This window comes from Pseudonaja textilis, chromosome 4, assembly GCF_049901715.1.
Source record: "Pseudonaja textilis isolate UNSWEBS1 chromosome 4, rPseTex1.2, whole genome shotgun sequence".
Lineage (NCBI taxonomy): Eukaryota > Metazoa > Chordata > Lepidosauria > Squamata > Elapidae > Pseudonaja > Pseudonaja textilis.
Genome location: NC_141993.1, coordinates 5,472,635 through 5,485,951, shown reverse-complemented (window position 1 = coordinate 5,485,951; position 13,317 = coordinate 5,472,635). Strand labels below are relative to the sequence as shown.

General features: G+C 41.2%; 1 protein-coding gene across 2 annotated transcripts in view; it reads right to left on the bottom strand.

Moving 5' to 3' along the window:
- Positions 1-13,317, bottom strand: part of RASGEF1A (RasGEF domain family member 1A) — a 183,453-nt gene that overhangs the window by 21,325 nt on the left and 148,811 nt on the right. For both annotated transcript variants that reach the window (XM_087932156.1, XM_087932157.1), the window contains 2 exons: positions 9,217-9,345; positions 1,436-1,573 (listed from right to left, as the gene is read on the bottom strand). In XM_087932156.1, coding sequence (XP_087788282.1) covers positions 1,436-1,573; positions 9,217-9,345 — 267 coding nt within the window. The remainder of the gene's footprint in view (positions 1-1,435; positions 1,574-9,216; positions 9,346-13,317) is intronic.

Below are 13,317 nucleotides of genomic sequence, written 5' to 3'. Positions count from 1 at the left end.
GTTCTTCAAAGCAGCAGTAAAAAAAAAAATTAGGTTGTTTTAATGAGTTGCAAAGAAACTTTTTAATGAGTTGCCGGGAAACTTTCATTACTGGCTTTCCACTAGCTAGTGCCAAGATGGTGTATATTAACACAAAGGTGCTTTTTTAAGAGGCAACTGGACTTCCTTTGATTTTCCTTGAAGACGTTTTGCTCCTCAATCAAGAAGCTTCCTCAGTTCTGAGTTAACTGAAGAAGCTTCTTGGATGAGAAGCGAAATGTCTTAAAGGAAAATCAAAGGAAGTCCAGTTGCCTTTTGAAAAAGCCCCTTTGGAATGTCTGAATTCCTTCTCCAAAATAAGTGTGCAGAGAAACACTGCTGGCAAAACTTTACTCTAATGTCTTCCTAATGGGAGTGCTGTTGTTTTGAGTTGTAGTTGTGTTTATCCCATTTCTGGCTTCTTCTTTCTCTAATGTCTCTAGGACAGGAAGAATTAAGGATCTATAAATTCTTACTCTGTTTAGAACGATCAATTCAAGCCCCTGTCTTGGAAGTGAGCAAACATCACAGTAGCAATGTTAGGTAGCAAAATGAGGAGGCTTGTTTGCTTTTAGAAAGGAATAGAAGAAAAGGCAACAATCAAACCACAAGCCTGGGCTGTATTCCCACAACCAATAAATAATTGTGGCTATCAAGAGCAACACATGATACTATTCTAGCAGCTAATTCAATGCATTGGGGTTTAAAAAAAACCAGTTTAGCTCTGCAATAAAGCATTCTTGAAAAGTCAGAAGGGCTTAAACAGCAATAGCAATAGCACTTATATACCGCTTCACAGTGCTTTTACAGCCCTCTCTAAGCAGTTTACAGAGTCAGCCTCCAACAACCTGGGTACTGCATTCTAACTTGCTGGGAGGGAGGGAGGGAGGGAGGGAGGGAAGAAGGAAGGAAGGAAGGAAGGAAGATAACAATAGCACTTAAACTCAAATACCACTTCATAGCAATTTTACAGCCCTCTCTAAGCAGTTTACAGAGTCAGCCTCTTGCCCCCAACAATCTGGGTCCTCATTTTATCGACTTCAGAAGGATGGAAGGCTGAGTCAACCTTGTACAGTCAGGATCAAGCTCCAAGCTGTGGACAGAGTTAGCATGCAATACTGCACTCTAACCACTGTGCCACCATGGCTCTTACTGGTTATTTTTTATTTTTTTTAAAGCTGTGGGCTTTGAAAGAGGAAAATAGTTTGGGTGTGCACCAAAAGATCCTTCAAATCCAAAATGCTCCATGTCTCAGCTGCATAGGACAAATTATAGTCAACAGTCCTCTGTCTCAGTGCTTCCTAAGACATAAATCTGCTGCTACCAATAAATATTTTTCCTTTGACAAGTTAATACATGGGTTGGTAAAAGTGAGGTTTTTTTCTCTCCTCACCACTCATTCTTTTTTCTTCCTTACCTCATCACACTGGGTGATCCGGTGAGCAATTTCCTTTAGCTCCTTCATAGATTTCTCATCCTGGAAGTCGTATGGAAATGTTTCGGTCCATTCCTTCAGAAGTTGGATTATCTTTGTGGCAAAGGCCTTGAGCTTCCCCTAAACAAGAACAAGGGGTTTTGTTTATCAGTGTATCAAAAATCTGTCTAACTCTGAATTTTGAGCAACCTTGTGATGTTGTCCAGTGCCAAATGTAGGAGATGACCAGGTGAGAGGGGTCAAATGCATCATCAATCTCAAATCCCTTCATTCCCAAAAGAGATTTAAGTCCAGCCCTCCTTGAATTCTACTCTTACTTCCGCCAATTTGTGTTGACCGTTAGTAGTTCAGATTCTTGTTAGAGAGCTAGCACGGAATAAACTTGTATTCATTTGAACAAATTCATTTGGTTCCTGACACCAAAATTTGAACCATCAATTAGAAAAAGGGAGAATTAAAACAAAGGAAGAGATAAATTTGTATTTAAATAACTCCTCGCTTCTTGAAGTTCTGGGTGCTCCATCACTGCAGGCTTTTAAGAAGAGATTGGACAACCATTTGTTCAGTTCTGTTGCTTGAACAGTAGGTGGGACTAGAAGACCTCCAAAGTCCCTTCCAATTTGGTTACAGAACATTCTGAAATAACATTCTGTATTCTGCATTATGTTAGACCCACGTTGGTCTTCCAAATCGGCTTGCTTTTGACATTTGTTTATAAAGAGAAAGATTGTAGGTCGATTGTAGCACACTCCCAACGCTCTGACTGAAAAGAAGAGGTTGCAACTCAAAGAAACACAAAACAAATTTGACATGGCAAGGAAGGATTTGAAAGACTCTAGGAAATCTAAGTGCTAGGTTACACTCCTAGGACAAAGGATGCTTCGGGCTCTCTTAGGTTAAGTTTTTCAATTCCTCCAAAACCAGTAGAAATAGCAGACTGGAATCTGAGTTTTGAAGTGGGCGAGAGTTTTCAGTATTTTCAAATGCAATTTTTATGCAACAGAATTTGCACTGGAATTTGGGTTTTTAATCTAGAGAAGGGTGAGAAAAATACTAAATGCATGACTTGAGGTCAATCATGCTAATTAATGATGAATTAAGTATATATTTATTTAATTTATATTGGCCCCTATTTGGCCATGGCGACTCGAGGCAGCCTACACAATGTAAAACCATATTTAAAACAAAAAATAAAAATAAAAAACAATAAAAACTAACAAAAAGAATCAAATAAATTAGTAAACTACAATACAACAAAATTTCGGAAAAAAAAAACAAAAAAAAAAACCAACTCCCAACCAACCCCCACCCGCCCGATGACAGCAGATCACACTAGCATCATCATATATACATCAATGAGACGAAATCAAAATTATTTTTTGTCTTAATTTCATTATGGAATAGAATAGAAGAGAATATAGAATAGAACGGAATAGAATAGAATATGCAATAGAATAAGAATAGAATCGTGTAGAATAGAACAGAGTAGAGTAGAGTGGAATACAGTAGAATAAGAATACAATAAGGAGTAGAGTGGAGTGGAGTGGAGTAGAATAGAATAGAATAGAATAGAATAGAATAGAATAGAATAGAATAGAATAGACAGAGTTGGAAGGGACCTTGGAGGTCTTCTAGTCCAACCCCCTGCTCAGGCAGGAAACCTTATCCCATTTCAGACAAATGGTTGTCCAATGTCTTCTTAAAAACTTCCAGTGTTGGATCACCCACAACTTCTGAAGGCAAGTCCTTCCCCCGATGGTCACAGCTGTACAATCAAAGCTTGGTCCCTTTATTTAAAGGAGATGACACAACAAGAACTGTGATTTTGCAGGGTTGCAACCTCCATCTTGACTTTCTGGACAGCGCCATTCCTGTGAATGGACCATCCTAGCACACCATTCAGTGGTTGACCAAGGTGGGATGGGAAGAACTTCTTGAGAAGAAGAAAAACACCCAACTCTGCCTAGACCAGAGCAATCAAATTTATAAGAGAGACAATTCCTCCAACTTTGTTGGATGTTAGCTTGAATTCATAGATGATCAGAATTCAATGGGGCATTGTCAGAGAGAGTTGGAAATACACTTCCTGATTGAGTCAGTCAACTGTGTCCTGGAAGGTGGGGACATCCTGGTTGTCCCTCACTTGGTCACAGGGCGTTTTGTTCATTGCTCCTGGTGCCCCTTGTTGTCAGAACTCCATCCTGTTTCTTTATATTAGGATGGATGGGTATTAATTAAAACCTAGGTCTCAAGGACGGGAAGTGCTTAAATGGGAGCGAGTAGAAGGATTTCTTTGAATGAAGTGGTGAGAAGCAGGGACTTCCTTTGTTCACCCTGCTAATCAGATCATCTGAAAAGTTCGTGACTCTTTTTCCCTTTCTCTAAAGGGGAAGGAAAACAGGTTATTTCTTCTGTGCTCGTGTACCCTTGCTTGGGAATTGAGTCCAACAGATGCCAAATTAGTCCAATTCCCTTTAGGAGAAAAAGGAAGATGTATTTTTTTAAAAAAGAACTTCCGCTACAAGAGAAAGGTTGGTTTAAGTTGGGCTTCTGCTTAAAATCTATCTATCTATCTATCTATCTATCTATCTATCTATCTATCTATCTAACTATCTATCTATCTATCTATCTATCTCTATCATCTATATCTATCTATCTATCTATCTATCTATCTATCCATCCATCCATCCATCCATCCATCCATCCATCCATCCATCCCATCTATCTGCGAAATACCACTCAGGCATCATCACAAAATCTCTAGAACCATAAAGCCTACAAACTTGAAATTTGGCACCTATGTTCCTCTTGGCTTCTAGGGGCTCACTAAGAAAGGATTTTTTGAAATGACCATCAGAGCATTTAGAGCATTTCCTATATTATTATTATTATTATCAACACGCTCTGATGCTAAGGAATTCTACTCCCCCTCCCCGCCTGGAAAGAAATCTCTTCCAAATGCAAACACAAGCAGAGGAGAGGAGTTTCAGTTTCACAGCACCAAGCAGCTTTAGTACAGAACAGTTGAGCTAAGCCATGCCCAGGCTCCTTGCTGTCTCCTTCTTGCTCACACAGCAAGTACTGTTTCAGTTTCCAAACAGCCCTCAACTCTCTCACAGACTGACAGGACGCTAGCCAGATGAATACCAATGGATGCTCGTAGGCAGAGGCAGAATTTTTCCCCCTTATTTTCCTCCCCCAAAACTAAGCCCAACCACATAGTTCCATAGCGAAGCACGGGTATCGAGCTAGTCATAATAATAACCCCAGAAATTCTGCATTGAGTCTTATCGCGTGAAAAGGTGGGAGGGTTTTTTTTTTTTTTTTTGGAGGGAGACTCTGAATTTAGCCCAGATTTTTGTCCTTCGTGGAGACATCTATCCATCTCCCTGGCAACGGCATGGAAGGAACTCATGCTACCTATTGCGATGTCCTTAAAACACCCCAAGCTTGGTCTTCTCAACTAGGTTGGGGATCTCATTTACCATTGTCCAAACTGAACTCTGGGCAATTTCAACGGATTTCTCAGATAACAGGGTGATCCTAATGTCCCTTTAGTTCTTAAGTGGATGGCTTCAACGAGTTTGTTCCCCTTTCCTTCTTGAGGCACCCAACCCTTTTGATTTTGGATGGACACCGGCATCATTCAATCAATCAGGATAGAGCTGGGAGGGACCTTGGAGATCTTCTAGCCCAACCCCCTGCTCAAGCACTTTATTGAGTCCCCATCGTCAATCATCGACAAAAGACTGGACTTGAAACTTCTTCAAAAACTCTGTGTCTCTTTACTGAAGCAGAAGGAACCTACAGAAGGGACACCAAGCTGAATATTGAGGGATGTATAGGATTACATGGTGGTCAGGAAGGAAAGGTTGGTAGAACATGGTGCAATCCTTTTTTCTTTTTCCCCTTCTCCTAAATTTCCAGGGATCAAATTTAAACAGATTAAGTTTAAACAGGCGGCATTTTTGTATTTTGGTTGAAGTCAAACAAATCTTTGTAGAGTCAAAGTTGGTTAGTGGTTGGATGGAGCTCCACAAAGCTAGACAGGGAATTAAATAAAAAAGGACCCCAGAACAAAATAAGGGCAACTGAGATTGTTCCCAGGGAAATATTAACAGGGTTGGAAGGGATCTTGCAGATCATCTAGTCCAACCTCCCACCCAGGCAGGAGACCCTACACCCTTTATTAACAGATTAACATTATCTGTCTGTAGAATCCAGCTCAGTTCAAGGAGTTGTTGTCTGAAATGTGCATTTCAGAAATTCTGCATTTGATACTGGTAGATGGATAGGAAAACCATAACTATCTGTGTGCATTTGTAAAATTGCTTCAGCCAAGAGTAAACAGGACGGGAGGAGTTGCCTTGAAAAAGATCAAACTCTTAAGTGGGATCTGACATTTAAGAACAAGTCAAATGCTTGTTCTAGATTTTGTAACACATCAGTGTGTTTGTTGCATAAGGACATGTTTTGAAGTCATGTTGTTTATGCGTAACAAACAGAACAAAGTGAAGATACTAAGAAAAATGTTCCCTGTTAACTATTTGGGAAATGTGTAACCAAGCTACTATAGTTAGTGCTCGACTTATGACTAGAATTAAGCTCAAAATTTGCATTGCTAAGCACAACAATTAGGTGAATTTTGCCCCATTTTACAACCTTTCTTGCTGCAGTTGTTAAGTGAATCACACACAGTTGTTAAGTGATTATGGCTTCTCCATTGCCTTTGCTGGTCATAAGGAGTTGCCAAAGGGAATCATATTGTCATGCCCCTGTTAGAATCTGACTCCTAGGGAGAGGAGGAACAGCCAACAGGGAGTAGAAGTGAGTCTCCAGAGGTTCTGGAGGAAACTGGGGAAGGGCACAGGCCGGCTGGGACCCAGGCTCACCCCCTCTTCATCCTAGGGCATGCAGGGAGGAGCGGATAAGGGAGAAACGTGAATGGTGTGGTCTATGGGGGAGGAAAGGGACTTGATCCCCTTCTTGGGCTGCAGCTGTGAGGACTGTTTAAAAGGACAAACTCTGCATGGGTCACTGGTGGAAGCCAAGTGTGAAATAATTCTAGTCTTTCTGTTCTTATCTGAGTTCTGGCATCCTTCCCAGTGTGCGTATTTCGATATCTGTGGACGTCTTCAAGCCCTTATCCTGCCTTGTCTCCTTAATTGCTTCAGTGGTTTGTGTTGTGTTGTTTTTTCTATTTATAATTTATATGTATTTTGAATTTGAACAGAAGTTCTTCCTTTTCACAACTGTTTATGTAGGAGGTTTTTCTCCAGTCAATGATATTTGGACCTTTAAAACCAAGTTGAAGGAATTAAAAGAACATCATCTGTTTTTGTGACTTTGTTGCTTTTGTATCCCACTCATCACACATATGATCCCAGGACTTTGTAACTCTCATAAATACATACCAGTTGTGTTCAACTTCTGATCACAGGACCATCATGTGATTGCAGTGGTCATAAGTATGAAAAATGGCCTTAAGTCAACTTTTGTTTCAATGCTGCCGTAACTTCAGATGGTCACTAAACGAACTGTTGTATGTCGTATATGTACGACTTACTGTAGTCATGTATGTTGTAATGCACTTTTTCAGCAACCATGTCACTTCTACCTTACTGTTATATTAGGATTGCTTTCTGAACCTCAGATGGATTTCCCTTTGTTTTTCTGCTTAGCCATCCTTAGTTGGCAGGGTGCACAACCCATTATGAATGTGTAATAAAGTGGGAGAAATTGAGATCTCGACTTGTCATGTCAAACCTCCCAAGTTGATCTGAGCAGCGCTAAAGTTTCCTTTTAATCTACCAGTTTATGATTTGGAACAGTTTTCTTTTGAGATGTGGCTCGTCGCTGGTGGCGCTCACGTGGGAATGACAACATAGCTTAGCAACAGAACCACAACACGGGGTTGTCCTGCCAATGTTACTACTTACACACCGTCGAGCAGCTTTGATTTTCATGCCAGTGCTTCTTGCCAATGTTTTATCGCTGTGTGAGGTGTGTGGGCAAACCTTCCCTGCTTTGGGCCGTAGTTCCTTTGGATTGTTATCCTTAATTTACTGGGTTTTTTAAGAATTATTATTTTCAAAGTTTGGGTTTAAAGAAAAATCATTGCGCTGTTGATGAAAACATGTATATATATATACATATTTTTCCCAAGAGGCAAATGGACTTTCTTTGTTTTTCTTTGAAGACGTTTTGCTTCTCATCCAAGAAGTTTCTTCAGCTCTGACTGGATGGTGGGGAATGGAAGGATTGATACTCCTTGCAGACAGCGGGTCATTTGCATCCTTTTAGTGAGTCGTTGAGGCCTTTTGTGTCCTCGGGGTCACCTGAAAAAGTATCTTTGGGACAACCATGACCTGGATGACTGAGAATCCCCACAGACATTTAAAAGTTGAACTTTTCTATTTATCAACTGGAGGAGCTGAGAGAAATGCAAGATGTCAGCCTTGGGGAGTTTCATTCGAACGCTGACACAAGACATGTTTCTATACTCCATTACAGCAGGAACATTCAAATTCTCAATAGCTAGAGACGCCGGATGCCTCTGTTAAGCTTTGCAAATAGGTTTTTCCCCCCCCACTCTCTCAAGTTAATGAAGTCTTATCCTCCAAATCTCTTCTTGCTTAGACTTTGCACAACTTCTCTTTTTCTAATCCCCTCTTAGAAAGCATATCCAAATGGAAGTGAAAACATTGCTCCAATAGAACTCAGTTCAGGTTGACTGAGCACTGAACATAGAACAATATGGCTGGAAGGGACCTGGGAGGTCTTCTAGTCCCACCCCCTGCTGAAGCAGGAGATCCTATCCCATTTCAGACAAGTGGCTGTCCAATCTCTTCTGAAAAGCCTCTAGTGATGGATCACCCACAATGTCTGGAAGCAAGCTGTTCCATTGATTAATTGTCCTGGCTGTGAGGAAATTTCTCCTTCGTTCCAGGTTGCATTTCTCCCTAATGATTTTCCACCTGTTACTTCTTGTCCTGCCCTCAGGGTGCTTGGGAGAGTAGATTTGACAAGCCCTTCAAGTATTGCAACTGAGTCTAGTTGAAATGTTAATCTCCTTTGAGTGGCGCAGGAGACGTTGTGATTGTGTGGAGGTGCCAGCATAAATATGGGAAAGGTTTTGTTATGGCTTCCAATAACGGGTTTTCAAAACTTCCCAGTCCAACTTAACAGACCAAGGAAGACACAGTGGTGTCCCATTGACTTACTAAATAGAGCCCATCTTTCTTAGCTTTTTAAGGTGAAACTTAAAAGGGTTCAGTTTCAATTTATTATAAACATGCATTAAACCAGAGTTCATTTCGTAGTCTTTCTGGGCATTCAAGGACAGGATACACAACTATTTCTTTCCCAGCTTACAAATTTGACTTTTTCATTGAAGGAGCAACACTGGTCTATTTATTAGCAATATCAATAGCACTTAGACTTATATACTGCTTCACAGTGTTTTACAGCCCTGTCTAAGTGGTTTACAGTGTCAGCCTCTCTATGTCAGTTTACAGAGCAACAATCTGGCTTCTCATTTTACCGACCTGGGAAGGATGGAAGGCAGAGTCAATCTTGAGGATCAAACTGCTGGCAGTCGGCAGAATTAGCCTGCGATACTGCCTTCTAACCACTGCACCTACTGTAATCCCTTAGGGCAGGGATCCTCAACTCCAGGACCTGCTTGTCCATTAGTGATGTAGATGGGAAGGAGAGAAAATACCAAGCTAAAATCAACGGAACGACCTCATCGCTCACTTTACCTTTTCTGCTTCAACCCCGGTCTCCAGCTGCTGTTTCTGCTTCAGGCAGAGGTGCCCAACTTTAGCCAAGAGCTCATGAGGATGAATGAAGACACGGGAGCTCAGAAGGAAGGTGAAAATGTATGTCCTCTGTATCGAAAAGACAGAACGAAACAGAAAGGAACTTTAAAATTGATTTCTCACTGAAATATATTTTCTGATTTCCCCCAGAAATACACACACACACACACAGACAGACAGACAGACACACACACACACACACACAAAAATCCTGTAGTTGGGACTCGCGCTGTTGTACTGTCTCTCGTGTAGCATTGAAAGTCTTCTATTCCTTTCTCTCAGGAGTTTCTTGTCTATGCTGGTGTTTCATTGGCCAATCGTCTGACGTTTCCTTGGAGGGCTGAGAGGGAGCCCCCTCGTGGAGTATTCTGCAGCTGTTACCAGAGCAAGTCCATGGTGCTGTACAGTAGAAGCCATTTTAAGGTACACATCCCCCTGAGGGGTGTTAAGGGTGTCTTACCCCGCAGTATTTGTTTCCAGAGGGTGTCATCTGTTTACCAAGTTTGGTTGAAATTGCTCAAGGCATTCCAGAGTTATGCTAGAACATGCAAACACCCACGCCCGTTTTTATATATACAAATAAAATAATAATATAGAAGATAGAAGAAAGAAGGAAGAGAGAGAGAAAGAAAAAAAGAAAAAGAAAAGGAAGAGGATGAAGATATATAAAATCTGATGAGAGACTTCTAAAGATTAGTTGAAGACATGCCAAGGAAACCCCATGGAAGATATCAAGCTTGCCCTGAAGGAGGTTTGGACACTAGAAAATTGGTGATCAAACACAATTTGTGTTGTCTTTGAGCTATCTTATCTTGCCCAGTGGCTTATGGAACAAAACTGTAAATATCAGAATTAACACCAGTCAGGGAGGACAAACACTCCCCTCCCCTATCAAATAACAAAGAAATGCAGACAACACAACTCCAAACCCTATCAAAGCATCCCCAGAAAGGATCACATCAAAGCTCTGCTAGAAAGTGTCAAATCAATGCTCTGTCAAGGTGAAGCAGCTCATTAAGGTAGATCTTTGCTGAGCTTCCCAGATACCTACTAAAGGCAAGAATCTCTTGGAGTTGAAAAAAAACATAGTCTCCGAGCTAGCCACGGGATGATCCCATATACTCCGTAACAAGGAGGCTTAACAAACCTCCAGGCTAAAGCAGATGAAGAATGGTTGCTGGAATTGGGTAGAGAAAAGAAGGACCAGGGGAGACATGATAGCAGTCTTCCAGTATTTGAGGGGCTTCCACAGAGAGGAGAAAGGGGTCAAGCTATTCTCCAAAGCACCGGAGGGCAAGACAAGAAGTAATGGGTGGAAACTAATCAAGGAAAAAAGCAACCTAGAACTAAGGAGAAACTTCCTGACAGTGAGAACAATTAACCAGTGGAACAGCTTGCCACCAGAAGTTGTAGGTGCTTCATCACTGAAGGCTTTTAAAGAGGGACTGGACCATCACTTATCTGAAATGATGTAGGGCCTTCTGCTTGAGGAGGGGGTTGGACTAGATGATCTCCAAGGTCCCTTCCAATTTTGTTATTCTATTCTATTCTATTCTATTCTATTCTATTCTATTCCATTCTATTCCATTCTATTTCATTCCTTCTAATTAAAAAAAAGTGCAATTGTAATTTTAGTATAGTCAGACCACGCAAAATTGACAGACTGGATTTTATAATAGATTTGATCTGTTATTTATTATTTCATTCTAGAATTTTTAATTGTATATTTACTGAGCATTTTTATTTGTTCTGGTCTCTAGTCTATGACTCTAATAAAGTGAACTGAATTGACTCAAAGGTTTTGGCTATCCAGTACAGATAGTCCTCAATTTATAGCCCTTCATTAAATGACTGTTCTAAGCGACAGTGGCTGAAAAAAGTGACTTATGACTGTTTTTCACATTTTATGACATCCCCATGGACACCCGATCAAAATTCAGACACTTGGCCACTGACTCACGTTTATGAACGTTTGTGGTGTCCAGGGGTCACATCAGCCCCTTTGCAACTTTCTGACAAACCAAGTCAACAAGGGAGAGAAATTCGCTTAACAATTCGCTTACTAGTCTTCCCTTTCATGAGGATGATACTGCAAATGAAGTCTTTCCTCTTTTGACAATGTAGGAAGTTAGTACCCACCCCTCTCCTAGAAGAATGAAACATTTTGAGAAATATTTTTTTAAAAGGCAGAATATTTTATTTCCCTGGATGAGAAATGGAGAAACATGGTTTTTTTAGAGGGAGAAAACAGCCCCCACCTTTTCTTAATAGCCCTCAGCAGATGCCAGCACTAAAGAGCTGATTGAAAGAAGACAAGCAGTCTTCAAACATGGCAAGTTTAAGATTTGTGGGCTTCCAACTCCCAGAATTCCTGAGCTAACATGACTGGAGGAGGAATTCTGGGAGTTGAAGTCCACAAGTCTTCAAGCTGTCAAGTTTGAAGACCCCTGATCTAGGTAACTCTATTCATAGGCAAAAATTCCCTGCAGCATAGTCTGAACAAAGTAGGATTAGCCCTCCACCACAATAGGAATTGCCCAGCACCCCTTCATTGCATCAGCAGTCCAAACTTCAACCAAACCTGGAAGCTCTGACAACCAACAGCCAATAGAACACATGTTCCTGCACAGGAACAGGAAGCTCAAGTGCAAAGCCCAAGAGAAGGTATAAATACCCCTCATTCTCCACTGCATGTGGTCAGCTGCCTAGGATCCATGTGGTTCTGCTTCATCAATAAACCATCTTCCCAATCAGCCTGCGTGTTTCCAACGACTTTTCTCCTGGCATGGAAGTGAGCCAGATAGATAGTTCTTCCCACAATAATAAAACAAGGCTCGGGAGGCTGCTTGAAAGAAGGCCCTGTTATTTATACACACACACACACATGCACGCACACACACGCACATATGTGCCACAGGGAACAGCTGATTTGCCTCCCTGGCCGACCCTTCCGAAGCGGGGCCATTGTGTGCGTGCACAAACCCGCAGGCACCCGGGGACGTTTTTCGACAGCTGAGCAAATCTTGCAAAAGATGGGAACCAGCCTGACGCTTCCATCGCTACGGGTTTTGTTTGTGCGGGTCCATTTTTTTTTATTTTATTTTTTTGAGAAACGGGCCTTTTGAACACCCTGAGCAGCTCTGAGCAGCTGCTGTCAAAGACGCCCAAATAGGGCACCGAGCTTTTTTTTTCACCCCCACTCCAGCTCTTGTTTCTTTTCTGGCTTTGATTCTTTAAAGTTTTCTGTCTCAGGGAAGCTTCTGCGGCTCTCTTCCAAACCAAAGCAGACTTAGGTTGCATCTGTCTGGAGTCCTTTTTTGATTTAGCCTCCACCCACCAGTTGCAATGAATCTTGTTTCAAGGAGCTCCTAGTTAGCTCTCGAAAGCAAAAGAAAAAAAGGCTTTTCCTCAGAGCTCCAAATTCCGATTTAAGTTTAAATTTCAGTGTGCCTAACTTGCACAATCCTGCCTACCGTCCCGGTCCTATTGTCCCCAATTATTAGTTCCTATTTCTTGTACTTCAATTTATGTTTATTCTTGTTTCTGTTCTATTGTAAGCTTTTGACAAATAAATAAATAAAAACAAATGCATAAAATAACAATAAGTCCGCTGATATCTTTTGCACGAATCCGAACGAACGCCTTCTTTCAACGCTTCCATTTTTCATTTGGAAGGTATCGCAAAGAAAGTCAGATGGGATTATTTCATTGCTGGACTTTTGCATGCTCTGCAAATTGCAAATAGTAGGGCACAAACTAAGCAGACCAGATGAACAGAATAACAGAGTTAGAAGAGACCTTGGAGGTCTTCTAGTCCAGCCCCCTGATCAAAAAGGAAACCCTATACTATTTCAGACAATTGGCTGTCCAGTCTCTTCTTAAAAACCTCCAGTGATGGAGACCCTACAATTTCTGAAAGCAAGCTGCTGCTCTGATTAATTGTCCTTGCTCTTAAGAATGTTCTCCTTAATTCTAGGTTGCTTCTTTCCCTGGTTAGCTTCCATCCATTGTTTCTTGTCCTGCCTTCAAGAGGTTTGGAAA